Genomic DNA, 18,460 nt, shown 5'->3' on the forward strand with positions numbered 1-18,460 from the left:
GGTCTTTTCTGACAAACCAAGATGGTACCACCAGTACTTATTTTTAAGAAATGGTTGTTCTCCTTTTTATACAGATATATCCTAGCTATGCACACTCTTCTAGAAATAAAATGAATGCCATTCATACTGTACATATTGCTTTTGTTACCCTTTTTTTTCATTGAACAATGTATCCCACATATTTTCATGTCTTGGTATCTTCTTCTCCATCTTGATTTTCATAATACCTGCATAATAGACTGTCAAGTTGCTGCATGATCATTTATTTACCAGTGCCCTCTTTTTGGACACTGAGGTTGTTTCAAATGATTTGCCCTTATAAACAACGCTGTAATGAACATCCTTACAGTTCAATCTTTACTTGCGGCTGTGGTTACTTTCATAAACAAGTTCCCAGAAATGGAATAACTGGATCAAAAGTCATGTAACATTTGAAGTCTTTTGATATTAATCGGTAAGTGCTCAGGACATCCTTCAGCATGTTAGTTCTATCTGAATTAATAGAGGATACAAATATAGGTTTTAGGTGATCGAGCTGATGACCTGACCCCAGGCATATCCTGTGAATGACTACACATCAGGGGTAGTTGGAGTAGTGGATATACATTAATCAACAGAGTTGAAGGGCAAAGGACACAGAGACTTACTGAGTTGGTACAAAGCACGAGATGACATGCAGCGTCCCAGATAGAGATACAGCCTCCCAGGTCCCCAATGTACTGCACAGAGACAAACAGCTGTGGACAATCACTTACACCAGGGACAAGAAGGCGCCTTCTCCCAGGCGGGGCTGTATATCCTCTGGGAGCCTCTCCTGCTCTGTGCTGGCCTGCTCACCAGTGCAAGTCACTGATGCAAAACAAGCCAACACATCCTGCAGGTTTGCTCAGAGTCTGGGTGAAGCGGGGGTCATTTCCCCAGAAACATTCTTCTGTGGCACCATTCCTTCAACCTGAAACTAAAAAAAAAGAATCTCTATTTGGAACCAATTTTCTTATCCATGACCCACTTCTTCTAAAAACCCCCAACCAGAAGGTAGCCACATGTGTCAAGTTCAAGGTGCCTGGGTGGATCACAGTGTTGGCCTACCTCTCTCTCTCTCAGGGCACTGCTGGGCTCAGTGGAGCGATTGTGTTGAGAGGCAGCTGCGCCGCACAGACCAGAGGGAGTTGGTAGTGCCACCGTCCCGCCTGCCGACGCCTGACTCTGCTGTTACCCTGCGCCTGGCAGTCTGGAGAGGCCGGGAGCTGGAGAACCTGGAGAAGCAGTGCCTCTGTGTGTCTGACCCCCTGGAACTCAGGCCGCGAGTCAGGTGGGAGCACCAGAGCAAACTCCTGCAGGGCTGCCGTTTGGCCAACATGTACTGAGTGCCAGCTCTGGCTACACTGACTAAGGGGTAGGACATACAGTGGTGGGTAAAACCAGACCCAGTCTCAGTTCTCACTGGGGTTACTTGGTGATCAGCAGTGGTTCACACAAATGAATGGAAGGAGAGAGCACGCCTCTATGACATCTTCCCCGACACGGGATCAGGGAAGGCTGCCCTCAGCAGAGATGTGAAGACAGAAGAGGAATTAACTTGGCCAGGAAAAGGGAGGGCGGGAGACAGGACAGACAGTAAAGGGAGGGAGCATACAATAATCTGGAAGTGAAAGAGGCTGGTGTGGCTGGAGCATGGCGGAAGAGCAGGCAGGGCCTGGCTCCGGCAGGGCCTTGAGGGTTATGTCAGACACATGATTTCGGCCTTTATCCTAAGAGTTCTGGAAAGCCACCCAAGACTTTTAAGCAGGCTGGGAACATGATCACGTTTTGCTTCCAAACGCTCTGGTAGCAGGGTGGAGAAGCCGCTGGGGCGGGGTCGGGAGGCGGCGAGAGAGGACTCAGGGAGGTTGCTTAGGCACTTGCAGGAATCAAGGTGAGAGTTCAAGGTAGCGTGGCCATCAGCTGGGTCCCTGAAGGAAGCAGATGGCTCACTGAAATTGGGAATGGAGGGGAGTTGGATAAAGGGTCTATTTACAGACAAGGGCAGGGATAAGGGGATCAACCAGGGATGACAATGCAGGACTACAACAGGAGGAAGCCATTGTCCCTCTTAGGCCTGCAGGGGTAAGAGAAGGGGATGGCATCTCTGGAACCCCCTTGGGAGCTGCAGCTGCGGGAGAGGTGCCCCCGGCACGAGCTGTGGCCTCGGCCAGAGGAACACGGCCTCTGCCAACTGCAGTCCATTTGGTAAGGAGCAGGGAAAGTGGTGAATAACTATCCCAACCTCTCTCCTCTCAAGGCTCCCCATTGGCTGGGCCCATTGGCAGGTGTGGAGACTCAGTGATGCAGTCTATGGAGATCAGTCCCTGGCGCACAGAGCCACAGAGTTGATGGCAAGTGGGCTGCAGGGGCCAATGGAGAATGTCTGGCTCACTTGCACTAGGGTAGACGTGAAGACAGAAGTGGGGAGATTCGAGAGCTATTTTAAAGCTCCTACTAAAAGGACTGGGGATAGGTTGGACACAGCAGGAGTCAGTGATCTCTCACTGGCTCATGTGAGGGAATATGACATTACACAGAAGGCCCAGGACTCGGGTCCAGACGTGTGGGCCCATGTTCCATCCCCCACTCAGGAGCTGTGTCCCTGGGACTCATCACACAACTTTCTGAGCTCAGTTTGCTCGTCTGTGATATGGGGATCCTCATAGGGTTGTGGTCAGCACTGGCTAAGCTAATAACAGTGGGATGTGGCACGTGTGCTGTAAAATCACAGGATTCACTGATCATTATCAGCACTAGAAAGAATCATGGAAATTGACTGCTCTTATCCCCTCACTTTACAGGTGAGGAAACTGAGGCTCAGAGAGGTTAAGTGGCTTGTGCAAAGCAGTCATTCACAAGTGGCAGGGGCGGGATTGGAGCCTAGGGTCCTCTCTCAGCCTCACGCACTTTCCGTGTCATTCTCTTGTGCAGTGAATGAAATGGGAATTCAGGCAGGAACGAATCGCTTCATCTTCGTGACCTGGTTTTGGTTGGGGCAGAAGTTGTTTTTATTCCATCTTTCACTTGACAAAGCCATTTCCTACCTTCTCAAAGGACTTGAGAAGAACTGGACAAAAGACCAGGCGGGTGGCCACAACGTCTGAGGGAGCATCCCTGCTCCGTCCTCTGTCTCCCTTTCAGCTGTGAGGAGAACTGCAGGCCAGTGAATGCCAGCAGGGGCGTTATGCTCAAGGTCACCGTGGGGACAAGTCTGCAGCAGCCGTGTTCAGCTGGTATTTAGATGACACCCTGCTGGAGAAGGCGAGGACACTGGCAGCCTCTCAAAAACAGAAACGTCTTCCCACTTTGATTGACCAGACCTGAGTCACATGCCTAGGACTGAGCTGGGGTTTGGTCAACTCCACTCAGAGCCCGAGGAGTAGGAGTCGGGGGCTGGGGAGCATTGGTCAGAAGACAGAACGGATGCAGCGAAGCAGAAACAATAGGGAAACATCGCAGCAGATGCTGTGGGTGCCCAGCCCATCCTTACCAGGCTGATGCAGGCATCCCCCAGCTGCGATGGGGCGGCTACTGGCCAATAACTGTGGGGTCTAACAGCCTAGCCCCCCGGGCTCTGAGTGAGACAATTTCTGGGGTGCAGCTTATGCTCCAGAGCTCCCCATGGGATCAGGCTGAATGAAGCTGGATGCCTCCCGAAACCACTTCTTTGCCTTGTTTCATTCTCCACCCCATTCGGCTTCCCTCCCTGCCCTCCTGGTTTTGCCTGAGAGCCTCCCTCACAAATGCCCTGCACACAAATCCTTGTCTCAGACTCTGCTTCCAGGGAACCTGGACAAGGACAAACACTCTAACGCGGCTGGAGATGAGCTATTTGGGCTGACCTCAGGAAAGCAGGTGATACTGCCGTCAATCCATTGGAGACAAATCCGAAAGGCCTCCCGGGGTCAGAAGCCGCTGCCCTGCTGAGTCCTGTAGGCTGGCTGCAGCCTCAGGGGCCCTGGGCTGTGCTCTCTTTCAGGCCGAGCCCCTCCCGGCGGCCTGCAGACTCCAAGGATTCTGGCCACGTTCTTTAATCCTCCTTCAGAGCGACACCGCCACCCTGCTGCTGAACAGCTCCTTCCTGAGGACCCGCAGCCAGGCCACCGGAACCAGAGTCAGAGGTGGGAAGGCCTCCTTCAGTCTCATGTCACAGATCCTGTCTCCTGCAGACAGTGAGCAAGACAAACCCAGGAGCGCTGAAACAGGGGACATCAGTGCAGGGCGGGGGCCATACACAGGCTCTGGTGTGAATCCCACCACCGCCGCCTTCTAACTGGAAGACTTCAGGCATCGGATTCAAGGTCTCTGTGCCTCAATTTCCACTCATGCAAACGGCAGAACAGAAACACCCGCCTCTGAACTGTATGATGCAGGGTGGATGACACACCATCAGTGGTAAAAGCAGTGGGGTGTGCAGCCTGCACGTCCTGCCAGGCGATTCAGTGCTTCTCACTTAAAACAAGCCCAGAGCAGCAGGAGAAGTAGACTCTCAAAAAGATAAATAATGGGGTGATTCTTCTTTTTCAGGTGCATTCCTTTGATTCAGTATTTCTCAAAGTGGCCCATAGACCACCTGCCCAGGATAACCTGGGGTACTAGTTTAAAATGCACACTCCTGGGTTCACCCCAAACCTTCTGAATTAAGTGTAGGCCAGGGAATTCATTTTAATTGATTAAAATCCTCTATGCCCAGCTCTTCCAGGTGTGCACTCCTTTTGAAAAACCAGGTGATTATAACAGGTGGTGTGGGGTATTGGCGCAGCTTAGCTGGGGGCTCTTCATGGTGCTATGGGAGCCCATGGTTTGGGGGGAGTTCTGCGTGTTTCCAGATCCTGGCTGTGGCCCGTCCTAACTCGGTCTCTTGAGCAAGTCTTGTTTCCCGATATACTCCCTCCTCACTAAAGCCCTGGGAGGAAGCTATTATTATTAGCCCCATTTTACAGATGAGAAACTGATTCTTAAAAAGGTGAAAGCCAAGGTCACATGGATAGTAAATGGCAGGACTGGGATTCTATCTCTGCCCAGTTTCTCAGAGACCCTGGAATGCCCTGCATCAAGGGGGTGAGGGGGTGGGCGTGGGAGTTGTTAGATATGCAGATTTCTGGGCCCCACCCCAGAATCTACAGAGAGGTCTGAGGCCCTGGAGAGGGGCCTGGGAACCTGCATGTTGAACAAGCTCCCAGGAGATCGTGAACCATGGTGGAGTTTGTGCGCCTCACACAGCCCCCTAAGCACCCTCCGTCTCCTCTCCCCAGCAGTGACCCGGCACGCCTACAGGGAGGGCACCTACGTGATCAGCTCCCACTGCCCACCTGTACCACTGCCCCAGAGGAGGGCACTGTTCTGACGAGCTTTGCCATCTTCTGCAACGCTTCCGCCGCCCTGGGGCTCCTGGAGTACTGCTTCTGCCTGGAGTCAGGTAGCGGCTTGGGACTAGCTCTCCCCTCAGCTCCTGAATAGGTGCCTGTCTCTCTCCGGGAGCTGCAAAGAATATGTTCCATGTGTGAGAGAGGTTTGCAGGATGACCCTGAAGCCCCGCCCCCAGGCACACAGACCCTGCCACACATCTCAGCGAGGTGAGAAGCAGTAACTCCCTATCTTCTCCACAACTGTGGAGGCCAAAACGACCTCTATCGTGGCATGAGGGACGTGGAACAGGCTAAATGGAGGAGGATATGCAGAAGTGTGACCACGTGGGGTCGCTACCAGGATACCACTCCTCAGTGCACACTCGGAGTAGCCCCGACCCCTGGAGCCACTCAGGACAGGGGTGGCCTGGTTCACAGAACCATCCACGATGCTACTGACCCCACTTTGCGGGAGGTAGCTGGGAATGGGCGATGTCACAGAGCATGCTGAGCTGAGACGAGACCTGTTTGCACAGGTTTACAGGAGAGGACGGAGCATGCTGATGCCACCCCACTTCAGTGCCCCAGCCAGTGTCCTGTCACCACAACCCACACCCAAGACAGCAGCAGGGCATCAGCAGGAGAGACGGGGTGAGTGCCCACATTGCCTCTGCTCTTCCGATTTGGGGGTGGTTGGTCCTTGGCGGGCCCGTTTGAGTCCTTGTCTCCTCCCAATGGCCTTTGGCATTCTGTGACCCTCACAAGAGCTCTGAAAATGTGCCAGTCAGATTGGGACCTTCCTGCAAACCTAGGCTCCAGGAGTGTTGCAGGGGTGCTCCCCAGGGTCCGGCATTAAACACCACAAGGACATAAACTGAACCCATTGACTAGGCAAAGATGGAGGGGCCCCATTCTCAGACCCAAGGGATTGTGGTTTTCATGGGGTGCCCGTCAGATGGACATGGAATGCAGGGCTGTTCAGAGGGCCGCGACTGGGTCTGAGCCTGGAAGGGACCAATTCAAGGAAGGTAAGCAGGTTTCATTTCAAACCTGTGTCCCCCTAAATGGAGACGCCAGGCTAGCTGCTCCAGTAAGGGGCAGGGAAGTGTGACCATATAAAAATGAGTTGTCAATTACAATTCAAGAACGTCGTGATTGTCCGCACACTACAATGAAGTGATTCCAATGATAGGCGGGTCCCCTTTAAGGATACGAAGGATATTCATTCATTCATTCACTCTTACAGCAGACGTATTGAACGTCAGACTCCGTTCTAGGTCCTAGATATACAGCAGTGAACAAAAGAGAGGAAGTCTCTGACCTCACTGTATTTATAATTAGTGGTAGAGATAGCTGGTAAACAAAGACACAGGACAGGGGCGCTGCTTTAGATAGAGCGGCCTGGGAAGGCCTTTGTACAGGAAGTGACATTTGAGGGAGTTTGGATATGTCTTGAACCAATTGTTAAGATCTTCTTTTCCTCCTCCTCCTCTTTCTCCTTCTTTTTGTAATTTGGTTTACCACCTTGAATTTTTCTAAAAAGCTTGTAAATGGGGGATTCTTTTTCTGAAAACTTTCATGGATTTTAGTAAAATTATTCCAAAGTCACAGTAGCATGTGATTACTTAGAGACGACAGTGGATTGGCATAAACGGCCATCTTTTCCCGGGAAGTATGGAGTCCACGAGTGCCTGCCGTGACTTCACGAGCTGTGGCTTTTGTGTCCTTGTCATCAGGCTCTACCTTGGTGGGTTTACAGTGTCCCTGGGGCCTGGAGATGCCCCCCTAATTGTCCAATGTCCATTTGCCAGGTTCCTGTCTATACTGTGGCCCTGAACCTGCCCTCCCATCAGTTTACCTGCCACTTGGAGCAGAAAACAATGACTTCATGCTGACAGTGGTCATTTCTGTCTGCAATCACGTGGGTGACAGAGAGCAGACCCAGGCAGCAGTTAAGGTGGCTGGCAGCCACTGTTTCTCTACTAAGACAACTTCTTGACTTGTCTAAACCTCAACAAAAGGGTGGCCGGGTTGAAGGGAGCCAAGGGTATGACCAGATGAGTGGTTGATTCATTCATTCCTTCAACATGTATTTACAGAGCACCTACTATGTGCCCGGTCTTGGGGATATAGCCGTGGACAAAAGAGATGTGGTCTCTACCTTTGTAGATCTTATGACTAGTGGCCAGTATAGGGGAAGGGCCTGGGGGACTTGGGGTGGGGGACCTGAGGGAGATGGCGGCAGAAGGATCCAGAGGTGAGTTAGGCCAAGTGCCTTCAGAGTCCAGAAGAAGGAGGACCCAGATCAGCCAACAGGTCTATAAGGCAGAGGCTGGATAAAATCTCAAGTGAACTTCAAGGGTCAGAAGCGTGCTGGAGTGGAAGGGCCTGAGAGCACGATGAGGAGGGCAGTGAGGGGAGAAGTAATGACCTGCCTGAGACTTGCTTTTGGTGGCCGTTGGCTGCTGGCACAAGTGGGTCCCCTGCCCTCCAGCCTCGGAAGAGCCCCCATGCCAGGCGCCAAGCCGTCCAGCGCTGCTCTGCTTCACCACGTGCAGGCCAGGAACTTCAGGCTCCAGGTTCTGGAACAAGAACCGATGGGCTGAGACCCTCCTGCTCTGAGCATGTCTCTGGTCTCCCGTTAGGCCGCACGTGGAGGTACCCGTGTGGAGGATGCGGCATTTCAGGCCACAGTGTGGGACAATGTCACCGCCACTCTGTAGGGCGGGCATGGCCCTGAGCAGCTCTTCCAGCTGGCCAGGTCTGTGTCATCCGTGCTGGACCAGCAGTGCCAAGGGCCGGGCTCCGGGCAGCCGCTGAGAGAGGACGCCAGCAAAAGGTGCTCCCGATGGACTCCTTTGTCCCTTTGCTGGGGCCCTGGGGTCTGTATGCAGCCATTCGGGGTGGGCAGTGGGGTCCACGGACCTGTGGAGAAGTCTTTGGTGCCTCCCGAGCTGTTGATGTCACCTCCCTCTTCTGGTCCTTTCAGTGAGTGACACAGGATGAAGGAAGCCTGCTTTCTCTGCTCAGTCTCAAGGAGCCACAGGTTTCTAGGGCGGGAGGGAATGTAGAGGGTACCACTCCAGTCTCTTCCTACTAAAGAGGATGAAACCGAGGCCCAGAGGAGAAAAGTGACCCCATCTTGGTCATACGGTTAATGGTTTGATGTTGTCCCAGCTCTGTCATTTACCATCTCTATTGACACAGGCCTGAATCTCTCTAAGCCTCAGTTTCCCCACCTGGAAAACAGGGACAATAACAGTATTTTCCTCATAAGGTTGTGGTGAATGTTAAGAATTACATTCACTGTAGCTGTGGGTCAAATCATATGAAACTGCCAACATTCAACCAGTTTCAATCCACAAAAATGGCCATTCCATGTGCTACAACCTAGCATTAGAAACAACTCTGGCAAAAGGTATGATTACTTCCACTCCCAGTGTGTGCTCCCAGGCATGCTACCTGCGTGCACCACACACAGCATCACACCTGCTGGGCACGGAGGACAGAAGACAGGCTCCTCTGGTTCCTGAAGGATTTGCCTGAAAGTCCTCAGCACGGTACCGAGGATGTGAGCAGCTTTCCCGGGTCCACATTTCCAGTAGGTGGTGAAGACAGGAGCAAACCCAGGTTCGCTCTTCCCCTGCCCACCTCCAGCCCTCTCACCGCAGCCCCTTCCTTCACCTAGTTCCCTCACTCCCACCCCCCGCACACCCCACCTGGCTCTCATTCACCCCGAGCATAACTTACAGCAAACTTCCCTTTGGATGCCCTGGGGTCCTAAGCACACAGACTGCACAGCCTGACACAAGGTCTTCTCATGAAACACCAGAGTCCTGCCGGGAGACAGACGTCAAGCTCTAACTGGGCAATGGAGAAGATTTTAAGAAGGGCTCTGTTGAGAAAACCGGGGGCAAGGTTTCAGAAACAAACGACAGAGAACACAGGCCCCCAGGGGCTCACCTTGAAGTGACCAGTATCCTCAAGGGGCAGCTACGCGTGGAGGGGGCTCCCCGGTAGGACCGGTGGCTTTGAAGGATGAGGCAGGCAACCCCGGCAGGGAGGGCACCGGGAGCAAAGCTTCCAGCTCTCTCTCCTCCTGCCCTCTCGTCTCCCGCTGAGTGAATCCACGAGCCAGAGGCTCAGCAGCCAGTGACATCTCCACGAAAGCAGCCTCCAGGATGGCGACCAAGGATGGGGAAGAGCTGCAGAGGCAAACATGAGATTATCCATTACCTGACTTTCCTTCCAGAACGTTCTGACAGGAGTCCCTTCATAGACAGGGCTATTCTTTCCTCCATCCAAGCCACGCCCTGAATGGAAGCCTGGCTGCACCCTGAGCTGTTGGCAGACATGCTCAAACTCTGCAGCTGCTGTGAACGACTGTTAGACGGTTAGAAGAGTGAGTTGTGAGTAGCAAGCAGGACGGGAGGGTAAGAGGGATTACTCACCTCTATCTGTGCTCTTCCAGATTGTTGCCATGAGCCATGTCTGGCTACGTACATTTAAATTAAAATGACTTTTAATGAAATAAAGTTAAAAATTCAGTTCTCTGGTTGCACTAGCCACATTTCAAGGGCTTAATATGTAGTCACATTTGGCAAGTGGCTATGTTACTGGACAAAACAGGGACAGAACATCTCTATAAATGCAGAAAGTTCGATGGGGTGGTGTTAAAATTATATTCTTAGGTTTTTCTCTGCCTCAGCCAAAGCCAGCCCCTCTCATTAGGGCTTTGTGGCTTAGAAAGCATGCTCCCCGGAAGCCGCAGGAGGTCTGGCTTAAGGCTGGAGTTCAGGGATGGCTGGAGGGATCCTTGTCCCCATTGCCCCAAAGGCACACAGGGACCCAAGTCTGCAACAAGACCTCCCATCCATACTGGGCCAACAGAGTAATCCAATTTCTGAATTTCATGCCATTTTAGTCACAGTGAGACCCTGAGACACCATTTGTTTTTAAATAATGCCAGGTTTTACAGACTTTTTTTTTTTTTTTGGCCGTGCCATGTGGCACATGGGATCTTAGTTCCCTGACCAGGGATCGAACTCAGGCCCTTGGCAGTGAGAGTGCAGAGTCCTAACCACTGGACTGCCAGGGAATTCCCCAGATACTACAGATTTGATTTCAAGATTTGCAGAAAGCTTGAGACATCCTGTATTAGTTTCCTCCTGCTGCTATAACAAATAACCATTAACTTTATGACTTAAAACAACACATATTTATTATCTTACATTTCTGGAGGTCAGAAGTTTGAAATGAGTCTCACTGGGCTAAAACCAAAGCGGTGGCGGGGCTGTGAACTGTCTGGAAGCTCTAGAGGAGAATCCACCCATTGGCTTTTCCAGCTTCTAGAAGCTGCTCACATTTCCTGCTCCATTTTCAACACCAGCATCTTCAAATCCTGACCCTCTCCCTCTGTCCCTCTCTCCCCATCTCCATCTCCCTCTCCCTCTCCACCACCTCTGCCTCCATCATCACATCTTCTCTGACTCTGACCCTCCTACCTCCCTCTAGTAAAGACCCCTGTGATTACATTGGTCCCAACTGGTTAATACAGGATACTCTCCCCATTTCAGAATCCTTAACCTAATCAAATCTCCAAAGCGATTCTGCCGAAGTGCCTTTGGCCATGTGAGTAACATATCCATAGATTTCAGGGATTAGGATGTAGCTATCTTTGGGAGGCTATGATTCTGCCCACCACACATCCTAGGAGACAAGAAGAAGTCTACCGGCTTTGGAAAACCCCACATGAGCCTGGTCACTTTCTCAGACCCCAAATCTTTCTGAAACAGCTTCATCAAGCCACTGGAATTACATTTCCTCTCCCCACCTTCCTATGTCTATGCCAAGGTCAGAGAGCACAACCTGTGTCTGCGGGGTCACTGCCTGTGGTCAGCACCACCTTGGGGGACATGCAGAAGGTGCAGGAGCTGGCCGAGGCACTGAAAGAGGTGATCCGCCACAGTGAGGAGCTCACGCCCTTGGCCCAGGTGAGTAGTTCCCACCCGCTGAGCCAGGCAATAGGACGTGCACCTCTGCGGTGCGTGGCTGACAACAAACCCCAACCCAGGTCGCAGGTCCCTCAGTCACAGGGCCTCCAAGACTTCTGCCTTCTTGTTCCCAAGGGTCCCACATGGGCGATGCCAAGGGAGGGAAGGTGCCCCTCTCACAGCCCTGTGTCTCCCTCTGCTTGTGATGGCCTGTGTGCTCACACACCTCACTCCCCCACCAGCCGGTGCACACCTGAATCTAACTAATCATTGGGTGGTCAAGGGTGTGTCCAGATACTGCTGCTGACCCGACCATGTCCCCCACTTGAGTGCACTGTGATGTCCAGCTGCCAGCTCTTGCCTTTCTTTGCCTGGGGGCCTTCTCTGACCTCCCCTCCAGAGTCCATTCTGCCTGCCCACATGGCAGGTTGGACATATCAGGGGGTCAATGCAGTTCTCAGTGACTAATGGGCTGGGGTACAGATACCCCGGCTCCCCTGCTCCTCTTGGTGGAGACCTCCCAAGTAGGACTGAGCCCCAGGTAAGTGGCTTGATCACACCCCCTGGACTGGCTTCCTACCCTTCTCTGTCTCACTTCCCCATTCTGCTTCCAGCGTTTCCTGGGATTATCTCCAAATAAATGACTGGTTGTTCAAATTCTTGCCTTAGGGCCTGCTTCTTGGAGAACTCAAATTGAATCACCACGTTCCCAACGCTGTGGCAGACAAATGTCAATAAAGAAGCCTAAGCGGTAAAGGGGACAGCTGTCTTGGCTCTGCCCCACCCACTCTGTCAGGAGGTTGTCCCCCTCACATTCCTGGTCCTGGAGCCTGCTATGCTGACCTTTATTTCTGGGACCCTGATCACCCTAATATCATACTTCCCACTTTACATATCCATTTGCTCATGCATCCCTTCTATGCACATACATCTATACACGTACATATACATCCGTCTCTCCACCCTTCCACTCATTTATCCACACATTAATTTTTTCATTCATTCAATAAGTGCTTCCCCGATGCCTAGTATATGCCAGGTACCATGCAACTCATTGAAAATTCATCAGCAAATCACATAGACATGGCCTCTGCCTTCATGGCACTTTTAGACAACTGGGCCCGCCAGTTACTAAACCGTTTCACAAATACACATATAATTACAAAATCGGAGTAAGTGCTATGTCCATCCATCCAGCCATCCAGCCAGCCATCCAGCCGGCCGGCTATCTCAAGTCAGTGAATGTTTACTGAATGCCTACTCTGTGCTGGGCATTGTGCAAGGCACTCTGGGAAAGATCCAGAGATGCATGAGGCTAGTGTCCTGAAGGAACTTAGCACATGATAGGGAAGAGACACCTGGCCTCAAGTCAGCGACACAGGCAGCTTGTGTGACGGGCCCAGCCCAGATTTTCCCTGGCTTGAGCCCCCACCTTGCTCCCCTCCACTGCAGCGCTGGTCCCTGGAATGGCCCAGAGGCTGATCTAACCCAGGCAGGGGCGCATGCTGTTCTTCCTCCTCCTTGGGGTGAGCCCAGCAGGAGGCCAGCCGGGCTCTGCAGCATGCCAGTGAGGCCCTGTTGGCAGTGAGTGCCGAGGCCCATCCTGAGGACCAGAGGCACCAGGAGGCCACCGGAGACCTGGTTCCAGGCTGTGTGCAGCGTGCTGGAAGCTTCCCTGAGGGACAGACCAGAAGAGCCTGCAGGGGCCAATGGCAGCCAGGTAGGTGTCCCAGCCCAGACACAGACGTCACGCTTACCGCGTGCCCAGCTCATACCAGCACTTCTAGGTGGATCTTTCTCCACATCTTGCAGATGAGGAAACTGAGGCACTGAGGTTAAAGTCCCTTCTAGGAGCTGAAAGAAAGGCTCCAGAGACTAGAGCTTCTGGGAGGCAGTGTGGTACAGCAGGCCAAGTGCAGCCTTCAAAAGAGGCGGCCTGAGTTTGAACCCTGACCTTGTCACTCACAAGCCTTGTGACGTGGGCCAGTGACACAACTTCCTGCAGCCTCATCTCCTCATCTGTAGTAGGTGGACAAGCTCTGCCTCATCCTGGAGAGGCCACCCGTTGGAGAGATCGTAGGCTCACCTTTGCAAGTTTGAATCCAACTCCTGGTTCATTTAGCCAAGGATACAGAACATCTTTAGAAGAGAGGCAGCCCCCAGAGTAAGAAGAGCTGCAGCACAGCCTCATGCGGCCGCAGCCCCCAGGACATCATCATGACGGAGCCACAGAACCCATTACCTGCTGCTCCACAGCCCTTTACCATGCGGAGCCTTCACTGCATTCAAGAAGAACTCACACACACATTCTCGCACGTGGTCACACAAACACACTCAAACACATATCCACACACTCACACACACCCACGAACACTAACACTCATACACACCTTCAATCACACACACACATTCACACACACTTCTAGGCACTCATTTATGCTCACATACATCGGGAAGCACACACTCCAGCACACACTCACACACATGCACATTTACACTCCTATCTTCACACAGGGCCACACAGTCACACAAACACACAGACTCTCATATATGGTTGCAGTCACACACAAAACCACATACGCACACTCATTCATGCTCAGATACTTATACTCCCACACCCTCAAACCACATTCACTCAGACACACATTCACACACTTACACTCACACACACACATTCACACCCAGTCCCCCTCAACACACACATAACACTCACATTCACGCACGTACGGTCGCACACCCATCAGACAGAACGCATGCACACACGCGCAGCCTGCGCACTGATAGGAACTCTGCACAGACGTCCAGCCCTCCTGCTCCCCACGCCTGCCTTGGCTTCAGCGACGCCACATCTTCACCCAAGGGCTTGGGTTGCATGGCGACTGGAGTCTGAGCCCGGGTGACCCCGTGCAATGGCTCTGCCTGTGACTTTCCATTTCCCCACGAATAAGACCTGGGCTGTGGGCAGATGTCAGGGTCCAATGGAGCAGCACGGACAGGCGCACAGTGAGCCCTGCCGTGATCCCGGCACTTCCCCCTATCAGTGCGTGGCCACCGCAAGTCATCACTCTCTCTGTGCCTCTGTCTCCCCCTCTGCCAAGCAGGGGAGGTAAAGCACCTGCTGGCAGAGTCTGGAATCTTCTAAGTGCTCACTCTTGGCTCCCTACAGCGCCTGGTGCCCAGGAAGGGGCCTTCCATCATGGTCTCCGCCTTGCTCCTCTGCCAGTCCCTGCCAAAGGGCTCACTAGCCTGGTGGCAGTAACCAGAGGTGGTATACGGACACCGGTCCACAGCAGTGTCCCCTGCTTCCTTTTCCAGACAGCCATAGTGCCCCAGCTGCTAGGAGCTGTGGGGCACATGCAGGCCGCTGTCCTGCCGGGTGGGGACTGCCCGGGGGCCTTCCAGCCACGCTGGCCGCCCCCTCCATCTCCGTGTACACAAACAGGTAACCAGCTACACTGTGGCATCCCCTGACCTGGCTCATGCCACACCCACATCCCAAGACCCTGTGACAGGCAGAGCCCAGGAGACCTGCCTGGCAGTGGGGGAAGTGATGGGACCTAGAGTGGAAAGGGCTTTTCACCAAGAGAAGGTCCCCGTGTTGGGTGTTTGTGCAGCACAGGAAGGGACGTGGTGAGCACCACGCCAGTGTCAGAGCCACACATGTGTCCCGAGAGACGGGTCATGTTGGGCTGTGCGGGTGAGGGAGCAGAATGAAGGGGACTAGCCCACTTTTAACCTCACCCAGAGTGTGTCTGGCAAGCCTGCTGCTCCGTGGACCTGTGGGGATTCCGGACGCACTTGCCTTGGGAGTTTCTCCGTGGAGCTCCTGCCTACCACTCACTGAGCCCTCCTCCAGTACCTGGGGATGCCCTCCCCCTTCCATCCCTCCTCCTGACAGTCGTGGGCTGGACGACGCTGCAGGCACCGCTGAGACCCCCGGCTCCGAGCACCGTCCCTTGGCTCCTCCTGCCAGGGGTGCTCTCCTGGATCCCAGGGGCAGTTTCCCAGAGCAGCATCCGGATCAGCACTAGGGTCTGAAACCAGATCCCCAGCCTACTCGGATGGGATGAGGTCAAAGGCCAGTAAAGATGGCTTTATGGGAGCCCATGACATCAGAGGTCAAGTAGGTAGGGGAGATAAGTCTGGGGAAATGTCTACAGCCAAGCTCATTTATTCATTCAACAAAATACGTATTGACCACCATCATGAGGCAGGCGCTGCTCTAGGCACTGGGGTGCCACAGTAGGCAAACCTGGCCACAGCCCTGTCCTCAGGGAGCCGCCAGCCCAGAGTGGAGACATTGGCTGCCTTCTATGCTGCTCCTACTGATGTAAATACGCAGAACTATCTACAGGGATCACAAAAGAGCCCCCCACTCTGGTGCTAAAGCCGGGATCCCTGTAGAGCAAGAGGTGGGCAGATCTTCCTCTGACTCTGACCTTCTCCCCTCTCTCCTGGCACCTCTGTTCTCACCTTGTGGAAAGAATACAGCCCCGGAGTTAGCGAGGCTCCCCTGTGCACGTTGCTGCTGCCAGCTCTGCGACCTTCACCCTGCCTGCTGCCCCCTCCCTTGGCTCCATGGAGGATGGTAGGGTGCCTGTGGACATAAGGGTAACAACGGAAGGAATCTCCCTGGGAACAGCCCTTTAGAGTTTGCAAAGCACCTGCACATATATTTGCTCATTTATGTTGATAACAACCCTGTCAATTATGGAATTATTATGCCCATTTTACAGGTGAGGTTCAGTGACTTGCCTGAGGCCACAAGCAAAGTGGCAGGCCTCTGACTCCCCAGTCCATCCTCTTTCTACTGTGCTGTGGAATTTCTCCAGCAGCCCTGGTTTAGTTAGTCATTGGAAATTAAGCTCTTCAGACTTTGTTCCATAGCTAGGAAACAGTAAACTCAGGGCTCTTTCCATTCCCAAATTAGGGCACATCTGACTCTCTGCTCCTTGAGCCTCAGAGAAAGCAGACAAACTTCTTTCTCTTAGAGACTTGCTGGCTTTGCAGGAAGAAAGGCTCAGACTGTTTATAGCCCAGTAACTGCTCAGCTGTAACAAGTCCGATTGGGTCTCTAGGCCCAGCTTTCTGAAGCCACAATGCTGAAGGGAAGACACATACCAGGACAGACAGCAGCAGCTAAAGGCGGGGGGCCCTCCCAGTCACCCCACAGGGCAAGAGCCACTTGTCCATCCCATCTTAGGAAACCTCATCCTTCACACAGGGAACTAGTCACCTTCCGGCCTTCGGGGCCCTTGGCTGACACTCTTTGTTCCTGGTTTCAGATGAAGAGTTTCCCAAAGAACCCATTCCCAGCACGAAGTCACTTCGATGTCAGTGGAACTGTTGGTGGCCTCCCTCTGACCAGCCCTAGTGGACAGCTCATCCCTGTGAAGAATCTGTCGGAGGATATCAAGGTAGACTTGGGGTGCTCTCAGAAGTCAGGAGGTGCTTCTGTCTTCTTTTTCAACTTGGTTGGGACCAAAAGTTGGTCGGTTATGGGAAAAAAAAAAGAAAAAGATTAAAGAAGAGAATCATTAAAAATGATCTTTATCCTCCCTTAAGCATTGTATTTTAACGTAAAACTATAAATGTACGTCATCATCAATCTTAAGGTGTACAACTGAAAGTTTCTTTAAATCTGTTGATTGGAATTTTAATCATCTTCACTACATAAATCATCCCCTGAACATGGTTAGATGTTCTTTAAAGTGAATAAAAAATGTAGGCACACTGGTACGAGTTCAGATTCTTTTGAGATTTTAATGACTTTTTTTCTAATCTTCTACAGTTTTCTCATCAGTGACTAATTCAATAACAATTTTTCCCCACTCATCTTTATTGAGTCTTCTCAAAGCCTTCAACTTAAGTTTTTATGCAAATAGTTCTTTTACACTCCTACTTTGTTAACTTATCACTCTATGAGAGCTATCATCGAAACAGACCCTTACAATCACAAGTACGATGGACGTTAGCAGGTGTGGGATCAGACACAGCTGTCTATTGTTGAGCATACAGCCTGACAGGTAGGAGGGGCTGCCAGGATTACTAGAGAGATGTTGTAGGTTGGGTTCCCTGGAAGCCGGCACTGAGAAGGTGTTTGTGGTGCAAGATGCTTGCTAGAGATCAATGCTTGTGGCGAGTGAAGAAAGAAAACAGGATTGGACAGAAGTCAGACTACAATCCGGACTCCACAGAGGCTCAGTCAACCCAGAGGGGGCTCTGCAGCAAGTAGCAGCCACCAGGGCTCTAGCAATCGTGTTTGCTATCTTCTGTATGTTATGATGTTTTGATACCTTAGAAACCTTGCTGGTGGGGAGAGACTGCCCCTCCCGGGGTCAGCCAGTTCTCAGAGAGAGCAAGGGCTCTGCCAGGGCACACCTTTCATGTGAACGCCAACCAGTCCTGAGTCTATACCCCAACCACCCCCTTTATCTCACTCACACACCAGGCCAATATTCAAGCTCTGCCCCAAATCATCCCAGGGCCAGGTACCAACTAGAGACCAGCCCTATAGCCAAAGTCTGCTGGAATTATTCAGACTGGCCAATCCTAAGCTGTTTTCTATGCCCTGTCTTGCCTTTCCTGTGGAAACCCCAATAAAGCTGTGGACTACGCTTTCCCCCTTGCCTGTTCCTGCATCCTGACCGAGTGCTTCCCTTGTGGCCCTGCGTGGCATGGCAGGTCCTCCGCTTCTAGGGAATATAAGTAATAAATTCTTCAGGGCAGACCCTAAAGGAGCTGAGAGCTGGAGCCTGTCTGCTGACCATACTCCCTGTGACTGGGTAGGAGGTCCTTCCTAGAAGGGAGAGCTGGGTGGCATATTCCTGTGTCTACCGTAGAGGGCCACCAGGAGCAAATAAAAAGTGCATGGTGGGCATTAATCAGTCTGTTTTTAAAAGGGGATGGAGGGCATCAGTTAAGCTGGAGAGCTGATTAAATGGAGAGTGGTTGTGAGAAATTCTAATGTAACAGTAAAAGCAGAGGAGTAGCAGCAACTGATCGGTGAGCACTACTGTGTATCTGGCACCTGACTCAGTATTTTGTACATGATGACATTCTGAATAGTCTCCGTGAGTCTATGTATTCTACTGA

At 52.3% G+C, this 18,460-nt stretch overlaps 1 protein-coding gene across 1 annotated transcript in view; it reads left to right on the forward strand.

Annotated features, from left to right (window-relative positions):
- Positions 1–18,460, forward strand: part of LOC101332953 (polycystin-1-like protein 2) — an 83,103-nt gene that overhangs the window by 31,096 nt on the left and 33,547 nt on the right. Inside the window, 15 exon segments of the mRNA XM_073796779.1 lie at positions 1,105–1,312; positions 3,166–3,221; positions 3,224–3,285; positions 4,004–4,145; positions 5,280–5,324; positions 5,327–5,443; positions 7,184–7,329; positions 8,018–8,211; positions 11,233–11,365; positions 12,902–13,006; positions 13,008–13,089; positions 14,685–14,743; positions 14,746–14,807; positions 15,850–15,976; positions 16,651–16,782. Of these exon segments, the coding sequence (XP_073652880.1) occupies positions 1,105–1,312; positions 3,166–3,221; positions 3,224–3,285; positions 4,004–4,145; positions 5,280–5,324; positions 5,327–5,443; positions 7,184–7,329; positions 8,018–8,211; positions 11,233–11,365; positions 12,902–13,006; positions 13,008–13,089; positions 14,685–14,743; positions 14,746–14,807; positions 15,850–15,976; positions 16,651–16,782 (1,670 nt within the window).

The sequence above is a fragment of the Tursiops truncatus genome, chromosome 19 (assembly GCF_011762595.2).
Source record: "Tursiops truncatus isolate mTurTru1 chromosome 19, mTurTru1.mat.Y, whole genome shotgun sequence".
Taxonomy (NCBI): domain Eukaryota; kingdom Metazoa; phylum Chordata; class Mammalia; order Artiodactyla; family Delphinidae; genus Tursiops; species Tursiops truncatus.